Here is a 23,154-nt window from a genome sequence, read left to right on the forward strand (position 1 = left end):
TGCTGCTAGAGTAAATGAAGAAATGGCAGAAAGAAAAAGAAAATCAGCTATGAATTCTTCCCAAGCATCACAAGCCTCCATATCATCCGCATTGGCAAAAAAAGAAAGAAAGAAAGAAAGAAAGAAAGAAAGAAAGAAAGAAAGAAAGAAAGAAAAGGTCAGAAAGCCCTTACATGCAATTCACCAGCACCAGGTTACCACTGGACAGAATTATGGAGCACAAACCAAATGACTCCTCCAAAGTAATTTGGTATGTCAAGATTACTTCATAAACTACCTCCGTGTACACGGGTTGGGAATAAAAATGAATGCAACAAGGTATTAAATAGCTATTACAACTACACACTACTCACACACATAACCAGCATATACTGATCGCCATTTAAAATTATTCTAATACAAAATGATAAATGATTTTACGAAATAACTGTTTATACCACATTTAAAATAATGTTGTTGGACCTTGTGGTGAAGGGTGGGTATTAAATAAACAAATAAAGTAAAACAATAGGTAAAAGGGTGTTGGGTTGTTGTTGTTTTTACATATCAACAAGTATACAAACTACCAAAAATTATTCATATAGATGAAAATTATTTTGCTAAATTCACCCCACACACCATATAGAAAATTTACTAAAGGCACAAAATAGGATGGTGTTCACAGTCATCTCATATTTACTCCAATGTAGAAACTTGGATCACATTGGAGGGTATCTTTTGTTGTTCAAGACGAGATCACATTTTACCATCTTCAGATTAGCAGAATGAAAGGGAGCAGTATTTTAACTGAGTTGCTACAAGGATGGCAACAGAAAATGGACATGGCTTTTTGGTTGCTGTCCTTTTGGGGCATCATGTGTGGGGAGCGATTCTAGTAAGAAATGCGTGGGAAGAGGGATGGAACAGTAAATTCTGGCCCTCCTGGTAGGCGAGGGACACTTATCAGGACAGGGGCGCAGACGTCCAGACTGAGAAGCAGGCTTCTAGCTATGGTGGATAAAAAGTTTAAATGGAAACTCTTGAATCTGTCTAGTGTGGAAACACATTCGAGGGAAGGTTCTTTATAGTGCTATTATGATGAATTAAGTAGCGAAGAATGAGCATGGAGTAGCTCCTACTTTTGTACTTATAGGATGTACTTACCATTACAATCATTGCCCTAGAATACTTAATTATAATTTTTGCCTTGGTAGGTTTAGAGGATAACATTTTACTATTTTACTGGTAAACTCTGTTATCCATTAAAATGTTTATGAATTATGAAATGACCCTGAAGCACCCAATGTCATAGCTGGTGATGTGTTTGTTGTGGAGTTAGTTTCAGTTCATGCAATCAGCTGATGGTGGACAAGGTACTTGCGGCTATACAGTTGACTCTGTGCCCTCTTGACTCCTGCCCTGCCTGGTTTGTTAAACCTATCAGAGAGGGGTTGCCTGGTTGGGTCCAGAGTGTGGTTAACACTTTACTGCATAACAGGGGTGATGCCTGCTGCCTTGAAAGTGGCAGTGGTGTGCCCACCCCTAAAGACACCAGCACTGGACTCGTTGGACTAGAATAACTATAGACCAGTCACAAATATCCACTTCTTGTGCAAGGTGGAGTGGAGTTGCAGTGGGGCAGCTGTAAGCATTCTTAGATGACACAGTTTGTTTTGATAGGGCAAGCGGGTTGGCTCCTGCTGCTCAGTCTCTCTGCAGCTTTTGACCCCATGGACCATGGCATCATGCTGGACCAGCTCCATGAAACGGGAATTGAGGGAAGTATTATAGTGGCTCTGGTCCTAATTTTAAGAATTAATTTAGTTTGTGTGCGTCCAACTGACACACGAACGCTGGCGTGCGGGACCTTCTGGACCCAGAAGTGGGCAGAAAGTAGGCAGAATGGGGGTTGGAATGGGGTGTAATGGGGGTGGTCTTATGTAGTCTTATGGTTGATGTGTTTAAGGTTGGTGTGCAAGGTTGAAGATAAGCAAGGTACAGCAAATATCAACATGTTTCAGGAAATATTTTGCAATTACTAAGAGATATCAGAGACCTATAGGGACCTATATCAGAGACCTATATCTTCTGACCTATAGAAAAGCTTTCTAGAACATCTTACATAATATCAAGAAAAACAAGCTAGTTCATGCCCACAGACTTACAACCTATAAAGACGCATGGTATGCTAAACATTTTCCCCTACAGAAGCATGTCCCCTCCCACAGGGCAGAAGCAAGAGTTGCCCATAGAAAACAATGGAGAAATCCAAGAATTTAGCTTAGGCAGCACATTTGTCATGCCAAAGCAGAATCAATACCAACCAAGACAACAGTTCCTATCTTTGGCATTCAGTGTGAACCCAGGAGTCTCCTGTCCCTGAAAGAGATTAGTTTCTCCATAGTTTTCTTTTATTTATGCCCTCAATATTCCTTAAGTCTTGGAAGCTCCTAAGTCGGTGCTGGTCTTTTTCGAAAAATGTTTTTCTTCATGTTTTCTACTTGTATGTACAGGAGACTCCCCACTTACACAGGGGTTATGTTCTGGGCCTCCGCACACACCAGTGAAATCGTCGGGAGGACCCTGGAGAGTCCTACAGGCTCAGCTGATGCAGCATTTAGATCAGAGGTGGCTAACATCTGTCCCTCCAGATGTTGTGCTACAACTCCCATCATCTCTAACCACTGGTCATACAATCATAGAGTTGGAAGAGACCACAAGGGCCATCGAGTCCAACCCCCTGCCAAGCAGGAAACACCATCAGAGCACTCCTGACATATGGTTGTCAAGCCTCTGCTTAAAGACCTCCAAAGAAGGAGACTCCACCACACTCCTTGGCAGCAAATTCCACTGTCGAACAGCTTACTGTCAGGAAGTTCTTCCTAATGTTTAGGTGGAATCTTCTTTCTTGTCGTTTGGATCCATTGCTCCATGTCCGCTTCTCTGGAGCAGCAGAAAACAACCTTTCTCCCTCCTCCATGTGACATCCTTTTATATATTTGAACATGGCTATCATGCTGGCCAGGGTTGCTGGAAGTTGTAGGTGAGCAACATCTAGAGGGCCACAGGTTAGCCAATTTAGATAAAAATACAGCAAGTATATATGCATTGGACACTGTTGAGTTTTTACCATTGAAAAGCAAAAACGCAATGGGCTCTTAGAATCCCATAGCTACCAACTGGAAAACTTGAAGCCAAGACTGCCACCAAGAGGCATAAAAGAGATTTTTTTTAAAAAGGCAGTGGCAATGTGGAACAATACTGATATGGTTTATAACTTAAAATTTGCACTATTGAAGATTTTTGTAATCTATCACCTATTGAAATTAGTGGGAAAACCTTTTTCTATAGTACTTTTCTTAAGTAGAATCAGTTTGTGTCTTAATCTACCTTGCTTTTGATTGGCTGGCTTCTCCTCTCTATTTTGATGTGGAACTCTCAAATCTCTCTTTAAACTCTTCCTTTTTTGTGCTCTGTAGAGCTCCTTTACTCTTGGTCCTCTTTTCTTTACTTTCATTTCCTGCTTTACCATTGGCAAACCTGAAACTGATTCACTTTCTCTGTCCAATATGCCACCTTCAAATCTTGAAGTTCTGCAGCCTTATCTTTTCTACACAATTAAACCTCTTCTACCTAACATGATATACTTATTTCGAAGCTCTAATTTTTTCTTTCACCTTGTCTTACTTGCTTGAGAAGCATCCTGAGCATAAATATTGCCATTTAAAAGTGCTGTGTAGCATCTACCTCACACCAGGAACTAAATAAAAGTGAAATAATGGCTATACACACAGGTCCCACTCACCGAACACAATGTGTTCCCAGGAAATCATCTGTAAGGCGGGTGTTTGCATAATGAGCTGACAATTTCAATTATTTCCTATGGGAACAATTCTAATTTGTGATCTTTTCCCCTTCCCCCATCATGGTTTGTTCCTAAAATGGCTTTAGCCAACCGGCAAAAGAAAGACAAAGAAAAAAACTGATTTGTCCCATCTCTCTTTCCACTTCCTCTCTCATATATATGAAAGAATGAGAAAATGGTTGCCACTGACCAACAAACCGCAAACAAATAAGGAACGAAGGGAGGGAGGGAGGGGGCAAACTCTGGCTGTTTGGCTATCTGAATCTGCAGTGTGTATAGTGAGGTTTGGGCAGAATTCTTTATGTTCAGATAACTGAATTTTCACATAATGAATGGACAGATTGCAGGACCTGCATGAAATAGAAAGAGAAACCCAGAAGCCATTTTTGATGGAAATCTCCAAGTCATTTAGTTTTCATTAGTGACCAAAGAGATAGTAGCTTGGATCTAAATTCCCCACGCACCAGTAGGAATGTCCCATACACAGGGCCAGCAAAACAAAAGAAAACAACTAGCATAGATTCTCCCTGCAGCTCTTTGCTGCATCACACCATCATACTGTGGTAGGCTGGGGGAACCTCCAGAAAAGGGGGAGTAGGTTGGAGGGGAAGGGAAGAACTGGTAAATCCCACCAAGGGTTCTTCCACAGGGTCTCAAGCCACACTGTGGCTCGGGATCCAAACCTTAGAAAGCATGTTAAGTTAATGCAGTTCAGTTTTCAGAACTAGAAATATAGTATTTGTACCTGATCTTTACTAGTTAACCCAATATGCATGACAAGATAAAAGTGCACCAGGTAGTCAGGATTTGGCACAAAATCTTGGCGTCTAGCCATCATAGCACATATCAGTTTGTAGGCTTGAAGCTTCCCTTCCTTATATTCATCTGATAAGGTCGTAGCCTAAAATAAAAGAGTATGTTTTGTGAATAAGACAGCTTCTAAATAATCAGAACATGAGTATTGTATTACCATATATGAAACGAAGACAACTGTTCAAGACATCCTTCTCAAGATGATACAGAGCACATTTTAAGTTACATTTTCTATGATTTGGAACTTTTATGGAACTTAACGTCAACATTTCTCACCCACAAACAAAATAGCTTTGATCCAGCAAAGGCCTCAGCTAATAGAAGGTGAGGGTTGCAATTTTCAGATATTCCTCCTCCACTGCAGCTCTGGGAAGACTGCTCTATAGGAATGAGGGACCCTTTGGAAAAACAGAGGAGTGTGTGGCTGCAGTGGAGAGAGAGAATCAGCAAAAATGGCACCTGCCCTTCCATTCATAGAAGCCTCTCTGAATCAAAGAACTTTCCATGAAGAGAACAGCACAAATGCATATAATCCATTATTAGGTTTGATAATTAACGTTTTGTATTATAAATAAAATACCAACACTAAGGAAGGGAAGTTGAGGACAGAACAGCACACTTTATTATAAAAATAGTAGATTAAAGCTTAAGTGCAACTTAATATATTCTTATGTACATCCCAATTAACCAATTAATTTGCACATCGCAGGCTGGTTGCACAGAATTCACTAAATTACTGTAGATGCTGACTCTGCTTTCATTACAGGACTTCAGGCATCATTCAAACAGGGCACAAGGGAACAGTCTCCTCTTTCTCCATAATGTGAATAGAGCGATGTGCGCTCCTGAAGTTTACTCAAAAATCCTTAATACAGAGTAGTGGTCACATGTAGGCTTCTGTCACTGAAATCGCAGCCCTCGTGAACTTTTTGTATTTAGGTCAAATCCAAACTAATGAATATATAAAAAAAAGTTTCAACATACATTCAGAAACAAAAGAATTTTAAAGGCTTATGTTGATGTTATGTTTAGATTTGTATAGTCAGTGCACTGGTACTTCTGGTTACATACGTAATTCGTTCTGGAGGTCCGTTCTTAACCTGAAACTGTTCTTAACCTGAAGTACCATTTTAAGCTAATGGGGCCTCCCGCTGCTGCTGCGCCGCCACCACGCGATTTCTGTTCTCATCCTGAAGCAAAGTTCTTAACCCGAGGTACTATTTCTGGGTTAGTGGAGTCTGTAATCTGAAGTTTATGTAACCTCTAGGTACCACTGTATAGCTACATGTACATTAAAGGTAAGGTAAAGGTTAAAGGGACCCCTGACCATTAGGTCCAGTCGTGACTGACTCTGGGGTTGCGGCGCTCATCTCGCTTTACTGGCCGAGGGAGCCAGCGTACAGCTTCCGGGTCATGTGACCAGCATGACTAAGACGCTTCTGGTGAACCAGAGTAGCACACGGAAATGCTGTTTACCTTCCTGCTGGAGCGCTACCTATTTATCTACTTGCACTTTGACGTGCTTTCAAACTGCTAGGTTGGCAGGGACCGAGCAAGGGGAGCTCACTCCGTCGCGGGGCTTCGAACTGCCGACCTTCTGATCGGCAAGTCCTAGGCTCTGTGGTTTAACCCACAGTGCCACCCGCATCCCAACATTAGAGGTAGCTACAAAATTAACATAAGTAAGGCATTCCTTCCTCCATGTTTAAAAAGCAATTTGGGAGTTTAGAAATATAAGACTGAAGGTAAACAAAAGCAGGATACAAATGAGATTGGTCCAGACCAAGGTGCATGAAAAACTTACCTTGAACAACCACGATGCAAATATTCTGAGTGGAGGAATTAAAGTAGGAGGAGAGGGAGTGGATTGGTTATCCAGACTGATAGCAAGATTGTCCCTTATCTAAATAAATAAATAAATAGATAGATAGATAGTAAGACATACACAATCTTGATGAGCTAAAGTGAATAGTTTTTCCTTCTTAACCTCTTCAGATAGGATCTCACACTTTCTTTTCTGATTGTTTTGGAAAAGCAACGGGAGCTCACCCTGTCGCAGGGATTCAAACTGCTGACCTTCTGATCGGCAAGCCCTAGGCTCTGTGGTTTAACCCACAGTGCCACCCATATAACACATATAAAATGCTTTTTCTTTACCAATCTAGTCCACAGATTAAACAGTTACGGTATTTCCTGTTTTATTTATTTTAGCATCTACCATTAGTCTACTAACTCTCCATTAGACAAAGTCTATAGTAGCAAACCTTACCTTTGCTAATTTGTACCATAGTGCAAAGAGATACTCAAAAACTCTGGCGTGTATTTTAGGACACTGGATACTGTTCACATCTCCAAGAATTCCCAATATTCTTCGCCATAACACAGCAGCAGAATCAGGATGCCAGCCTATGAGATTCCCACCAGCAATTATACTGCAATCATCAGCAAGAAACTCACTGCTGTCTAGAAGAGAAAATTATTTGTTATTAATTACTAGCAAAATACCCAAGTGTGTCCTAAAAGGAGGACTTTCGTACAGGAGGGCTGGTGCATCTCAGTGTGAATAAAAACATCCCACCTTCCACACAGGATCTTTGCCACTGCAGGCTGGATGCCCAGTGGTCTGATTCACATGTAACACTAAGTCAAACTATGGCTTAAGCAACAATGAGCAAGCATGTGTGTACCCAAAAGGCTGTGGCTGCTTTACTCCTCTCCAGATCCTACTACTACCAGGCATACGGGGCAACCATATTTTTCTCCATACAGTTACTTAGGAAGAAACTGTACATTAGCTTCCTGCAAGCATTTTAAAATAGCTTTAAAAAGAAAGCATTAGCTCCTTTCCTGCTTATGCTAATGTGGGATGGAATGCTGGAAATCACAGGCATTTGCAGGTTGCTTTTTCGGGGTAGTGGTGGGAATAAATACTCCAAATAAATAAATACTTAGGCTTCCAGTTCTGGTGCCTTAAAGGAGACAGCTCCCACGACAGTGGGAGATCGTTGGTGAAGAAAAAACAAGGATAATTGCAGGTAATTATCCTTGCAAGTTCCCTCCAGGGTCAGGGGGAAAGGCCTTCACTCGCAGTTTGTCTAGGTACCTGGCTCTCACTCTGGCATGGAACGCAGGAGGCAGGGAGGTGCTGAGTGCAAAAGCACTCAGCCTGTCAATAACCCTCCTACCCGCCATTAAGAAGCAGAGGTTCGTCTGTTAATTAATTTATTTTGGACTAATGTATACACGCGTTCTAGAAGAGATGAGATCATAAATTGTGGAACTGAAGCAGCTACAAGGTCTTTAAGGTTTGAATTTGAAAGAAGTGTAAAAGACAGTGTGGGGGGAGGGGAGCCTACAGCTTCTTTATATAAAGTTTTCTTTTTTACATTTATGATTCAGCAACCCTCCCTAGATTGTTAAATCAATTTCTACAAAGAGCAAGTGAAGAAAGAGGAAACTGGATTGCAGATATGGAATACAACATTAAACAGAACTGTGTGTGCAAAAAAACAAAAAAAACTGAATTAACATTAAAAGGACTAGGAATTTAATTTAATTGGACTATGCTAATTATCACTTTGTGAGTATGGAATCTGAAAGGTATGTGCTATTTATCTTCGGTTGAACAGAGGAATGAAAGGAACCTGGAAACTTGCCAAGGGCACTGGCAGTATAACAAATCACTCCTCTTCCTAGGCTGGGAGGAAAAATGGCGAAAACAGGTTACTGACTGGGATAGAGTGACTTTGCAGCTATTGCTAAAGTTGCAAAACAAAGAAGCACAGGACTGAGTGAGGGAGAAATTTAATTGGACTGTGTTAATTATCATTTTGCGAGTATGGAATCTGGAAGGGATTGAGTAAGGGAGAAGTTTATGGAACAACATTGGGATATCAGCTCTGCTCAAGGCATGACAGATTGCAGCAACAACCAGGGAAAGATTGACATACAAGGACAGGAAGAAACATCATGGACAGAATAAATGTCACACACAGGAAGAACAATGATACATTATGAGATGTTCACTTGTAGTCTTACAAATTACTCAATGTGTCAACACAAATAGAAGTTATAAATATTGCAGCTGTTGTATAAGGGATTACTATTATGATGGGAATGTGATTGAAACCAATAAGATTTTGGAACACAGAAACAAAGTAAATCACCATCAATTCTAGCATGTGGGGGGGGCCACCTAAATTATATAATTCGGCATCTGAATGACTTGTATTAGGAATTGTATTATAATTGGGCATTGTTATAATGAGGCTATTATTGGATTATTGTAATTGAAAAATTATCATAATAAATAAATAAATAAATAGCATAGCATCTGGAAACAGATATACATTTCTGGTAGATATCGAGAGCCAGTGTGCCTAATGGTTATGAGTGTTGGATCTGGGAGACTAGGGTTCAAATCTCAGCCATGAAGCTGATGTAATAAATAAATAATAAATATTAGATATAGTGACTGAGAGGTGAAGAGGCCTAAGTAGAGCAGGCTTTGGAGAAAATTATATTCCAAGTCTACTTGCTGTTGGTTCTCAACAGGTAAACCTGCTGTCCCTCTACAGGTGGACCTGGCACCTGTATGTCTCCTCTACACACCACTGAAACCCTCTGTTATTTCCCTGGCTTTTGTCACCTCCTCTAGCCCTTAATTAACTGCACTGCTGCTACTATCTTCACAGTCCCCTCCCCACTACATTTCCCTAAAAAAAGCCAACTCTCCCACTCCAAAATGACAGGTTATCTACACTGCATTATCATCCACAACTAATCTTCTTCCTTCAAAAAGTGGGTATTATAAAACTGGATTACTTTGCAGCCACAGTCCTGCTCCCTGTAGTATGGGTATAATAATGATGGACTTTATTTGTCCTGACAATTACATAAATGTGTGAGAATGGTCAATTTGTGAAATTAATCAAGTTTCCCCATTAAGCCAAATTTCCTTCCGAGTGTCCAGCATTCCCAATGAAATCAGTACCGCAGAAGCTCGGGTTACGTTACCCTCAGGTACCCTCAGGTAACGTAAACTTCAGGTTGTGAAAGCGGCAAACCTGGAAGTGTTCCCCCTGCGCACATGCGCAAAGTGGTCTACCGCTTCTCCTTGAGTTGCAAAAACCTCGGGATCCGGCTGGACCTCCAGAATGGATCCTGTTCACAACCGGAGGTATTGTATTGAAGGTTTGGCACATATGACTCCAACTATCCATTTTCATCCTATAATAATTTCAGCCTATAATAATTTTCAGCACATGTCCTATTTAACATGACTTGTTCACTCAAAAGCAAAGTCATTAACACAAAACAATTTGTTCTCAAAAGGCACACATCTCTTTAGGAGTACATTTTCACTCACATCAACACTTACATTTCTAAGTCTAACACAAAATTAATGTTATTCTAGAAGAAATCAAAAGCCACACAGATAACAAGGGGCAATAAAACTGACTTCATCACAGCTACAGTACTTACTACAACAAAAAGGCCAGGAAATCTTGAAGAGCAGAACAGCTTGTTTTTCTACTGATGCACTTCTTTATCAGAAAATTTCTCAGACTTGCTTACTTATCTATTTATAACATTTTTTCACTCTGGTTCTTGGCCAAATTGTCTCCCACAGCAGCTTACAAAAACAAACTGTAGACAGACCCTGCCTTTAGGCTTACAAGCTAAAGACTTGAAATTAGTGGGTATTCAGCACCCTCTAGTGCTACAAAAGCAACATATCCAATACAGTTATGATACCAGCAGCACAACTCAGACAATAAAGGTCAAGAATTGTCTTACCCTCCTCAGAGCACCAACCTTCTGAGAGCTTTTGTCTATTACATAGGGAGGACTATAAGGAGTCTCTAGCGTGTCTAGAACAGCTATGTGGCTCAAGAGTGAATGTACAAAGGTAGGAAAATATATTGCTCCCAAACAGAAGCAGTCCAGTCTGGTGCAGCTCAACCAGTTGTCTTGTGTGTTGGACGTCTCCTACTGAGACACTTAGGAGAGTTAATTCTCCGCCCAGAGTAGGAATAATGTGATCTCCTGCTGTAGATCTGCTGATTTGGTTCCACCTTCCCTGTTGATATAGGAGTGAACATTTGTGTTGTCCATTCTGATTAGGATGCAATAGATGGGCATGCTGTGGAAAAAGGGTTGAGTGGCCAGACACTGCTTTAAGGTCAAGCCAGTTGATCTTGAGTAGGGCATGGCAGATGTACACAGGATCCTGTTCTGGAGTTGAGAGAAAATCCTTCACTCATGCATGAGATGCATGAGCAAATGATCACAACAAGACTCTTATGCCAGATCTCAGCACCTTAGATCTCCTCACCACTATGGATCCTATTACTACCTTCTGTTTCTGAACCCTTCCTCTTAATTTCCTCTTTGATAGTCTAAGCAGTTCCTAATGACCTGATCTTATGGGTGGAAATGTGGCTTCCCTTAATTTCTTCTTCCAGGTAGGAATCTTCTTTTTATAATATTTTTATTAAGTTGTTTTTTTTAAAAAAAAATACAAATAAAATTCCAATACACATTATAAAAAAACTTTTCTATTTTCTGTTTTCTATTTCATAACCCATTTTCTGTTGTTATTCTCCCCCCCCCCTTGCTGCAAGCTATCATCACTCTATTTTATCATAATCATAACATAATAATCTTGAATTCTTTCTGTTGCTCATAGTTCGAAACCTGGTTGCAGGTTCTTCATATTGTAAAATTTCTTCAAATAATCCAAAAAGGGCTTCCATTCTTTAAAAAAGTCATCATTACATTTTCTTATTTTAGCTGTTAGCTTTGCTGATTCAGCATAGTCCATTATTTTACTTCTCCATTCTTCTTTAGTGGGAACCTCTTTGTCTTTCCAATTCTGAGCACAGAATTTGGTAAATAATAGCTGCTTTGGTTAAATAAACAATTTAACCACCCTTTTTGGAATTTCTATCTGTATAATCCCTAGCAGAAAAACTTCAGGTTTTCTAAACATCTTTTTTATCTCATCATATATTACTGTATTTTTCGCTCCATAGGGCGCACCGGACCATAGGGCGCACCTAGTTTTTAGAGGGGGAAATCAAGAAAAAAAATATTATCCCCCCCCCCCCCGAGCAGCGTACAGGCTGCGCGCAACCTCTCCCTGCCGGCTTCGGGTTCCTTTCGCTGAAGTCGGGAGAGCAAGACTCTCCTGGCTTCAGTGAAAGGAACCTGAAGTCACCAGAACGCAGCGAGAACTCGCGCTGCGCTCCGAAGGCTTCAGGGGGCTATCCCTGAAGCCTGGAGAGTGAGAGGGTTTGGTGTGCACTGACGCCTCTCACTCTCCAGGCTTCAGTGAAAGCAACGCGAAGCCTCCAGAGCGGGGAGGGAGCGCTCCCTCTGTGCTTCGGAGGCTTCGCGTTGCTATCGCTGAAGCTAAGCAGCCTGCATTTGGTCCATAGGACGCACACACATTTCCCCTTAATTTCTGGAGGGGAAAAAGTGCGTCCTATAGAGCGAAAAATACGGGTATTTCCCAAAATACCCTACCTTTTTTTACAAGTCCACCACATATGAAAAAAGAACCGTCTGCTTGTTTACACTTCCAGCAGTTATTAGAAAATGTCTTATACATTTTAGATAGTTTATTAGTTTAGATAGTTTATTACAATGTAAACATCATTTTCATATATTTCTATTTTAAAGCATGGCAAGCAGTGAATTTCATGCCTACTTTCCACAACTTTTCCCAGACATTCATTTCTATATTATGTTCTAAATATTTAGCCCATTTTATTATTTCTGATTTCACCATTTCACCTCCCATTCTAGTAGTAGTTTATACATTTTTGAAATCAGTTTTTCTCTTCCTTTAAGTAAAATCTTTTCAAAGTTGGAACTTTGGTTTAAGGAGGAGGAGGTTAAGGCAACAATGATTAGATGAGCACAGGACACTGGACGTCCAATAATGATGGCCGAATGGGAAGAGCTTTGGAGAACAAATATGAAATTTAAGGCGTGTTATAACATCAAAGAAAATATGTTAAAAGATGCAGCACAGATGGTATCTCACCCCCTCAAGACTATTGAAGATGTATAAAAAATTAGCGACTACTTGTTGGAGGTGTGGTAGAAGTAATGGCGACATGTATCATATGTGGTAGATATGTAGGAAGATCAAAGTGTTCTGGGGCTTAATTTACGAGGAGTTGAAAAAAATGTTTGGAATAACTTTTTTAAAAAGACCAGAGGCATTTCTGTTAAGCATTGTTGGCAGGGACATCCCAAAGGCCTTTAGGGAGGTATTCTTATATGCAACGGCCGCAGCTTGGACTTTGGTGGCAAAGGGGTGGAAGGAACAAGAAGCCCCGACAATAACGGACTGGCAGTACAAGCTACAAGAATTTGCTGAAATGGTGCAGTTAACAAATACCCTGAGAGGCAATTCAAACAAAAAATTATGGAAAAGTGGAATAGATATAAAACATATGTTCAAAAATACAGTAAAGGTTCGCTATCTATGCTAGCATTTGATTGATGTTGCGAGTGAGATTGAGTTGAGAAATAAGACTAAGAGCACATATTGATATAGGAATGTATTAGATAATATGTAGAGAAATATACAATAATAAGAGTACATTCATTTGTAAAAAAGGAATATACAAAGGAAAGACAGGAAGTCTAGTGTGTTGGTACGTATATGATTTTGGGGGGAAATTGTTTGTTCTTTCTTTCTTTTTTTGTTTGTTTCATTTTCTTTCTAGGTATATAAAATTTGTATATATTTTTGTATACATATTGGAAATTATATTATAGTAAGTCCTGTAATGTAATATTACCGATGTAATATAAGAATGTTAACAAATAAATAAAATGCAAATTCAAAAAACAAAACAAAAACAAAAACAGCTGGAACTTTGGTCCATGAAACCTTTTAATAGATCTTTTTGAAAAATACTCATTAATTTGATAATATGGAACAGGTAGAAACCTTCTTGGGCCTGCTTCCCCCCAAGTATCTAGGAAGAGGAGGACTGGGGTGGAGTGGGGAAAATACCAACTTCAATGTGCATGGAAGGAATAATATCTCCCTTTACCTATACACATTTTGCATAAGGGCAGTAATTTCTCAAACTGATTCCTAGAGCAAAAGAGTGCTCTTACAGAAAGCCTAATGCGGTTTACCTTTCCCCAGTACACTTTTCATTAATATAACTTACCTTCTGCCACACAAATTCCTGCTCCAAAGAGTTTGGCTTTCTAAAACTGTACATTTTATGAAGTCTAACATTATCAACTCAAGAAACCATACATGGGTGTACATATTTGTGGTGTGTGTGTGTGTGTGTGTGTTATACAAACCACCACACATACACACAACACACTTCCTTGAGCATACATACCTGTTAAATTTGTGACACCTGAAGGACTCAGATGCAACCACTGGCACGCATCAGGATCAACGCAAATATCAGCTGGGATATTGACATCAGGGTTTTCTTCACATGCTTGCCAGGGAGCTAATGTGATATCTACTTCATTATTGTATCCAATGGAGGTATCACTGCTAACACTTTCACCTACATAGCCAAAAGTGATGAGTAAAACAGTCATTTGAAAGAAGACATTTTTAAAACATATGCATACACAATAGTGACATCAGCATATTGTACCACAAATCACTAGCAAAGCAATAAACACCTCTTTTACTGAAACTCACTCTGTTCTCCTTCTCTGGGACTTCCATGTGATTGTTGCATGTCTGCTTTGAGATCTAATTGAGATGGAGGGTTGCTTGCCTGTGTGAAAAAAAATACAGGAAATTGTTTGGACCACAATTTATTTTCTTATCAAATTGTCTCAAATTAATGGAGGCATGTACTTCCAAATAATTGCTGAAAACACTTGCAGATTAAGGGCTGGAACACATTATTTGGAGGACAGCAGTTGTTGCTAGCATCAGCGTCTTCCCACTTTTTGTGAGTTGGGCAGGGGATTGAGTGTATGCGTGGCAGCAGCAGCAGCTGGTGGGGCTGTGTGGGTGGTTGTAGGCACAGTGTTGGGAGCATTGGCTTGGCTTCACTGCTGTGTCACACTGTGTCACTCCTGCTGCCCTCCCCCTCCTCCTCTTGGTAATCAACAGCAACACAAATTGTTGGGAAAGTCAGGAGACCAAGAGCTCTGGTGAACTCAAAATCATGCACACTATTTTGTGCTATTTTGGCTGACTTAATGAGGACATTGCCCTAATAAGGATTTTTTCTTATGGCCCAAACAGGAGTACCTTCACTTTTTAATGCACATTAAAACTTACTTCTTGGGCTGTATTTTCCTTGTTTATGGACCTCTCAGTTCCTTGAACACATTCAGCATCCAAAGTTAAGTTCTGTGAGCTTTCAGTTTTTCTAACTGTAAAATAGAAAGTAATATTTTAATTCTTTAAAAAATACTTCATTCAAATATTGGGATTATCAGTTAACAAATAAATATGACATGCTAATCAAGCCATTGTGTCAGCTATGCACTTAGACTATTTTATTCTAATTTCAATCCTCATGCACAAGATATTAGCATACCCTGGCAATCCAAAGTTTGCTTAAGTACAAAAAGCAATTTAGGGTGGAAAACCCTAATGGAGGTGGGGGAGAGTAATGAAAACAGACTAATGAGGATTAACTATGCTCAGCGGGTATGGAATGCTGACCAACTATTGAGGGACAGCACAGAAGCTTGGGTAGGAGAGGCAATGACATTGAGTGGCTGGGAATGGAGGAGAGATGAGAAAAAGAAAAAAAGGTGGAGAAAACCTTGCCATTGTCATCATTATCCATTATATTGGATAATATTTCATAGAATCATAAAATTGTAGAGTTGGAAGTCCATCTAGTCTAACCCTCTGCAAGTCTTTGTTTACACTATTTTAAAATGTTTTCAGGGATGAAAGAGAGCTGCCCACAGCAATCAATGAAGAAATCATAGAATCATAGAGTTGGAAGAGACCACAAGGGCCATCGAGTCCAACCCCCTGCCAAGCAGGAACCACCATCAGACCACTCCTGACATATGGTTGTCAAGCCTCTGCTTAAATCCAAAATTGTCATGTAGCTTCAAATGATTTACAACAACTCTTTTGTGTTGTCTAGTGCCATTGGGCACCTCTTGTACATTGAGACTGGGCTGAAGCTTAGAGAATCCAACAATCTTGTGTTGTTATCCATTGCTTTAATCCCTACATTGCAGGCTGGGTTGAGAGAATAATATGCAGCAACCCTGCACTGCAGTTCACCTGTATATCCCGACTGCACGTTGGAGTGAATAGGTTAGCACTGCAACATACACCACTTTTAGTTAACATTGTGGCCCAGAGGTGAAGCTGAGACAAGTTTTGATTCCCAGCCAAAAATCCCCCATACCTCTCAGGTTGCAGCAAAGGTCAATCTGCTTATTTTGTCCCCCAGACCTCCTCCTCCATCAAAATCTCCATGCTGCCTTGACTTGCATGCAGACTGGTTGTACTTTGAAACATTCAAAAACTATTTTTAAAATGTGCATGAATATGACTCAAGTTACTTCTGGGACTCCTATCCAACACTCTCTTCAGACTCCCCTCTCCTTATAGACTCATGTGGTACAAGGGCAACATTTTGCTGCAGGCCCCACTTGCAATCCATTATTTAGCAAACCTCTCATAAAAAGTCTGGGTTACATATACAATATTATTAAGAGGAGGTACTTAAATGAAATGCTTTTTGGTGGGGGGAGGGCTAGAAGCGAGTAGGAATGCAAAAGCATTTTTTTCTGCCTGCATTTTTAAGTGAATGGGCTTAATTTTATTCTCCCAAACTAATGCACTGATGGGAAAATAAAATCATCATTTGGGTCTCAAGCTTCTCCAGATTTTACATTAGAGCTCACAGCTCCAAAAAGCACCGAAGTTTTTTTAAACACACGCCCACCCACACCCACACACCCTGTAAACCACCCAGAGTGGCTGGGGAAACCCAACCAGATGGGCAGGATATATATAAAACAAAACAAAACAAAACAACAAGAAGACAAAATGTGCTTGGAAATGAGTTTTTAAAAATAGATTAATGCAAAAACAGGATGGAACAGAGTTATGAATGAACATGTGAAACTGGCTGGTCCATCCATCCCTGGGGAGGGAGGGGTGCCACAAAACAGCCTATTAAGGAATAAGCATGATGTTTTCACTTTTTTGTAAATAAGGAAAATAAACATGGAATACACTGGCAAATTGTTTTAACGTCATAGCTGATGCTAGTTAAATTATAAACCAAATAGTCAACATTAACTAAATTATTACATTATTTGTTGCATTAATATTAAAACATTTCAGATTTTTTTTGCCTTTAACCCGTTATATTTGTATTCCTCTCATGTTTTGAAACACTAGTTACCTAAAATGATATGACCACCAAAATTATTGAACATGGGATTAAAGGGATTCATAAACTCTATAGCATGATTTGCTGAAACTTGTACAGCTTATTCATTGTGAATTGAGAGCATACTCCCCCTCCCCAACATAGGCTTGCAAGTGCAGACAAGTCCTGAATTCAGTGGGGTTTACTTCCAAGTCTGTGATCATGGGGTATAAACAGACAGACAGACAGACAGACAGACAGACTGGACTATATTAAAGCAGTTGATCGGTATTGTTGCAATGTTACAGACTAAAACTAATCTTCTTGCAAAGTTACCATTATAAGATATACTTTTATTACACAGTGAACATTGTGGTGAAAAATCACAGTTGTTGCCTTTTAAGAATTCTATTATACAACAGGCATAGTGACAAATTCATGGAGCTATGAGAACACAGCACTTGCCATTGTTGCACAAAACATTTCAAACCAAAACAAGAACTAACTTCCTCATTGAGGCAGTTCTTATTACTTCTAAATTACCTTGGAAAACATCGGAATTACTTTGGTCTCTAATATCCGAGGTGCTACTACTTCGAGTTAATTGTTCTTGGTCTGAAAATGTGCCATTACATTCTGTTCCTTCTATATTTTCTGGCTGGCGATATTCAAGTCCTGTTCCATTTTCTGACTGTTGATATTCTTCAGCTTCTGTAGGTATTGGTACAAAACTATTTCAGTCATATGCCAATTACAAATGCCCATGCCTATAGCATCAATAACATTGTGAGACATTCAAACCATTAATACATTTGTACCTCATTATTAATTAGCAGAGAAAACAAAATAAAATGTTAACTATTAGGACTGATCTAACATGAATTTGGGAATCCTAGCTAATAGTTCTCTGCTTAAAATTATGGGAAGGGGTGTGATTTCAAGGGTATGAGCAAAAGAGTTAACACATCTATTTGGATGCTGTTTCTTTCCTTCAAATCAAGCTCCCTATTTATAGTGGAAAAACAGAGTTGTGTAGTGTCTTTCACAACCTAAGTTTTGCTTTATTGCTTTAATAATCAGGGTATTTTGAGTGAGTATACTCTGTGGTAATCCCCCAGTCTCTTAAAATCTGCACTCTCAATAAAGTGCTGAGAAAGTGAATTCTGCAACCTGTTTAAATTATGTTTGTTTTTTGAGCAAATTTGTATACATTTCTTCAGTTTGCATCATTTATTCTCCTACTGTTGCTCTTGGGGAGTCGCAAAGAACCAAGCAGAACACTGATCTGCAATGTAAAACTTAAAGATTACTTTCAGGGATTATTATTCATATATATATAATATAATAATTATATTATTTAAAAATAATATCTAGAAGCTATTTCACTTTTGCTGTGGCTCAATCACATTAACATGCACTGATATTTCCACCAAATATAAGCATGATTAGAGGAGTCCAGAATGTTAAAATATTTTCCTTTCCACCTGAATGGTTCACCCCAATGTTTCAGCTTGATATCTCATCTAGCTATTTGAAGTTTAAGTGTTGGAGCCTCAGAAAATGCATCAGCATAAGATATGGTGGCATAGATTGAAATAGAAATATGAAGTTTTGGATTCATCTGGTTCAAGGCACAATTTGATTTGTGAACCCCACTTTAACCCCATGTTCTGTCTCATATGTATTTTGAATGCAGGGGGGAAATCCATATTTCTAGAGTATGAGGTAATTAACAACAACAAACAGCAACTGTAGCAAATGTTTCCTTGGCCTAACATGTATATCCCAAAGAAGGTAGTTCCCTAACTTTGGAGGTTTTCATTTCCTTTAGTATTGTTGGTTTATGCTGGTAAGTACAAAGTACTTTTTTTCTTCTTCCTTTATCTTTCTTATTATAGTAGTTTAGCTAAGATACCTTCCCTCAATTTACTATTTTGTCATCTTTGTATGTATTTTCTTTAACTGGGCAAGCAGCCTGATAACTATGCTAATAGGCTATGCTATGTTAACATTTTTCTCTTGTGGGAATGCTACTTTATAATTTTGCAAGTTTCATAAAACCTTTAAATGTAATTCCCATTGTCATTCACATACTCAAATTCAATAGCCTGTGATCAAACAAAAATTTAGGATTCTTACAAAGCAAAACATAACTCCACACAACTAACAACAAAAAATTGTCATGAAGACTTGAGCTACGGAAATGACTGTACATGAAGATGGAGGCACATACAATAGCAAGAATGGGTGTATTTTAATTAAAATTGACCTAAAGAGGTCAAACATATAACAGACTTCATGGTCATAGATTTTTACACTTATTAGAAGTCAAATTGTTAGGTTTGCTAAAATTGGGGAGACAGCAGAGTTCATTACACAGAAGAACTTCTTCGAACCCCAGTTTTCCTTGGTGGCACTGTGGTCTAAATCACTGAGCTTAGGGCTTGCCTTTACCTTTTTCCCCCTTGGAAAATCCACCCACACAGTCAATACACAAATGTCACCAAATGAACGTGAAGGTGGAGGGAATGAAGAGTCAGTCATAATGCACATCTTAAAAGCAGAACTGGTGCAGTTGAGATTGCTCAAGAATAGGCGAACCAGGAGGAATTTGAAAAGGGCTATGAGATTAACAAGGAATCCTGAGAACTTGAAAGCTGCGCTACAGAATTTGGAACGTTAGGTGACAGATACTTGCATTTTGGGTAGAACTATGATATTACACACTACTATTTTTGACCAAAATACAATAATATAAATAGAGTTCAGAATACTGTGTGTATGACACAGGAAAACATGAATACAGAATACTGAGAAAAGAAGCAGCTTTAAATATCATACCTGAAAGTGTGTGAGAGTAAGAAGTGTAAGAGAGACCAGGTAAGAAAGAGCTCACAGTATGAAGGAGTAGAGGTACACTTTGAGTGACTGGCAAAGCCTCACAGAGATGAGCGCAGTTGCTGATAGACTGACTTCGCTTAGCTTCCAGGGAGAAATAAAGTGACAAAAGTAAATTCAAAACAGTAATGCAATACTTCAGTTAGAAGGATACTTTATTTAGCAGAATATTGCATTTAAAGAAAAAGAGCGAGGGAACTGAGAAAATTCTTACATGTGAATTCCCATGTACACGTGGCATTAATTTTCTATCAATGTAAATTAACAATGCAAAAGGAATTCATTAAAATGTAATCCACAAAAGTTCACATTGTTTACTGAAGATGCTACTTTTTTTTAAAAAAAAGACAGTTTACTAAACCTCTCACCAGAATGGATGCTAGAGCATATAAAAGATACTTCCTCCAGTCGTTCTACAGCCTGAATTATTCTAGACTTTTTTTTAAGTTGGCTAATTGCAAAAATGGTTCACTTGCAAGAAGTATTATTTGTCTTCGATGTGATTCATTTGTCTGTTGGTAATGTCAGAAGCATATTCTGTGCCCACATGGTCAGTTACTCTTGAGCAAATGGGCTATACCATCACCTAAGAATACGTGGATATCTGCAGGAAGATGACAGCAAATGCACATCAGTGGCGGGGGGACGGGACGATAAATATGATGGAAGGGCAAAATGGATCTGTCTGTCTTATTGGAACTTCTATTTTACTCTGTAGATTCGCTGTAAATAAATATATTTACTCAGAAAGTCTACCAGTTTAACTAAGATTTATAAAGACTTTCCTCCTGGAAGAGAGGGGAGTGGTTGTGGGCGGGAACCCGAGCCCTGCCTCTAGCAGGGGGCGTGAGCCCCCTGCTTCCCACTCACCTGGCTGGCGCCCACGCCCATCAGCAGGCCCCTAACCAGGTGCCTCCGAGGGGGCATGTTCAGCAGCCTAAATGCTGTGGTGCCAGCCCCTCCTCTGCCTCACTCTTCGTCATCCCATCGCGATTCACAACAAAGATTTATAACAAAGTAACTAATTTAAAAATTGAAACCTTAATTAAAATTTTCATTTTCCCCCCATCATGTTTCAAAATAATTATCTTCACACACAAAAAAAAGTTTGGTTTTTTCCAAATGGAGAGCAGTAATAGGAAAATTTTGTTCTCCATCTTTTGGAAGTAGGGTTTGTGCAGGTGGGAAGATTTGCATTTAAGTATCTGAATGACAAGAAAAAATACAATAGTCAAAAACATTTCCTAGGGTGGAGATGCAACAACCTCTTAAACGTTTTGCCTATCATGCCCTTAGTAGAAGCACTGGAAACTAGCCAGAAAAGGGTAGCAAGATAATTTGATACAAGTTATATCAGAGCTTCCTTGAGAAATAGTTTAAGTAAAACAATCAAGATGGCTTAAGTGAGCAGGCTAATCTACACGCTCAATGCACTGAGGCAAGCAGGGGTATTTGGAAACAAGGTGTCCCAGCATTAGCCAATGTGGTTTTCTTCATAAGTTGTTGGACTACGGTTCGCCCCAACCAGGATTGTCAATGAACAGGGATAATGGGAGTTGTAGTCCAACAACATCTGGAGGGATTGGATTGGATATCTCAGGGGTAGCCAGAGAGTGATAAGGAAAGAGTGTTGAGTTGACAAGGAACCAGTAGAAAAGTGAGATGAGAGTGAAGGTTAAAGACATATTAATGAGTGGGGGGAAATCTATCTGTACCCCTTCAAGAGTAACCGGTGTAGAGGTATGCACATGCTAACAACATTTTGAACACACTGTTAGAGGATCAGGAAAGTGATTTACCAGGAACTGGTACTAGCAAATCAGGACCAACCCTTCACCAAGTGAAAGAAACTGAAAAATGTTTGAAAACACAAAGAACATTCTCTTTCTCTCTCACTCCAGTAACCAACATGCAAAAGAGTTTACAAGCTTGTTTCAATGCATGCAAACTTGACATCCATAGTCTCTTTCTATGTCTCTTTCTGATTAATTATGAACTGCAAAATAAACTTGAGTAATAATAGTATTTTTATTATTTACTGAGATAAAGTGAGGTATACTTCTTAAAAGAAGGCACAGGATTATTATGTTTAACTGAACATCCAAAGGTTTTAGAATATTACAGGAATGCTTATATTCAAGCTTCTTTTCTAAAACTATGAATTTATTCTGTGTATGCATGCTAATACTAATGTCTACATACTCCTAAATCCATATGGTTTCGTGGGAGCCGATTGAAACTAAATCCTTCGAAGACAGAGGTCCTATGGCTAGGTCGGGATGGCATGGGGATGAGGGACCAACTCCCTTCTCTTGCGGGGGCCCAATTAGTGCCATTGCCTTCCGTTAAGAGTTTGGGTGTAATCCTTGACGCCTCCCTTTCCATGGAGGCGCAAGTTACAGCAACAGCCAAGGCGACATTTTTCCACCTTCGCCGCATCAAGCAGTTGGTCCCTTACCTTTCCCGCCCCGACCTGGCCACAGTGATCCATGCGACGGTCATCTCCAGGCTTGACTACTGTAATTCGCTCTACGCGGGGCTGCCCTTGAAGCTGTCCCAGAAACTCCAGCGGGTGCAGAATGCTGCAGCGAGGCTCCTCACGGGGTCTCTGCCATGGGAGCATATTCACCCAGTGCTTTTCAAGCTGCACTGGCTCCCGGTGGAGTACAGGGTCAGATTTAAGGTGCTGCTTTTGACCTTTAAAGCCCTTCACGGCCCAGGACCCTCGTACCTACGGGACCGCCTCTCCCGGTATGCCCCACGGAGAGCCTCAAGGTCCATAAATAGCAACACCCTAGTGGTCCCGGGCCCTAAGGAAGTTAGATTGGCTTCAACCAGAGCCAGGGCCTTTTCAACTCTGGCTCCGGCCTGGTGGAACGCTCTGCCTCATGAGACCAGGGCTCTGCAGGATCTGATTTCTTTCCGCAGGGCCTGTAAGACAGAGTTGTTCCGCCCTGCCTTTGACTTGGAGCCAATTTGATTCCCTCCCTCTCTTTCTTTTTTCTTTTCCTTCTCCTCCTCCGATGAGGCTACATTTTAATATTTTAATGTTCCATTATTTTAATGTTGTACTTTACTTTTGTTTTAAGTTGTAATCATTCATCTTGTTTTTATTATTGCTTGTAAGCCGCTCTGAGCCCGGCCTTGGCTGGGGAGGGCGGGGTATAAATAAAAAATTATTATTATTATTATTATTATTATTATTATTATTATTATTATTATATGACAAAA

The 23,154-nt window shown here is 39.7% G+C and overlaps 1 protein-coding gene across 15 annotated transcripts in view; it reads right to left on the minus strand.

Annotated features, from left to right (window-relative positions):
* RALGAPA2 (Ral GTPase activating protein catalytic subunit alpha 2) overlaps positions 1 to 23,154 on the minus strand; it is a 174,459-nt gene that overhangs the window by 97,133 nt on the left and 54,172 nt on the right. For 10 of the 15 annotated variants that reach the window (XR_014513117.1, XR_014513118.1, XR_014513119.1 and 7 more), the window contains 8 exons: positions 19,867 to 20,007; positions 17,569 to 17,736; positions 14,952 to 15,046; positions 14,358 to 14,436; positions 14,041 to 14,217; positions 6,927 to 7,120; positions 6,462 to 6,560; positions 4,590 to 4,745 (listed from right to left, as the gene is read on the minus strand). Coding sequence is in view for 11 of the 15 variants with exons in the window: in XM_083448514.1 (XP_083304640.1) it covers positions 4,590 to 4,745; positions 6,462 to 6,560; positions 6,927 to 7,120; positions 14,041 to 14,217; positions 14,358 to 14,436; positions 14,952 to 15,046; positions 17,569 to 17,736; positions 19,867 to 20,007 (1,109 nt within the window). In the remaining 4 variants the exon portion in view is untranslated. The remainder of the gene's footprint in view (positions 1 to 4,589; positions 4,746 to 6,461; positions 6,561 to 6,926; positions 7,121 to 14,040; positions 14,218 to 14,357; positions 14,437 to 14,951; positions 15,047 to 17,568; positions 17,737 to 19,866; positions 20,008 to 23,154) is intronic. The other 5 variants (XM_083448518.1, XM_083448512.1, XM_083448513.1 and 2 more) reach the window with 1 other exon arrangement.

Source organism: Podarcis tiliguerta (genome assembly GCF_965153285.1).
Source record: "Podarcis tiliguerta genome assembly, chromosome: 7".
In the NCBI taxonomy this organism is placed as follows: domain Eukaryota; kingdom Metazoa; phylum Chordata; class Lepidosauria; order Squamata; family Lacertidae; genus Podarcis; species Podarcis tiliguerta.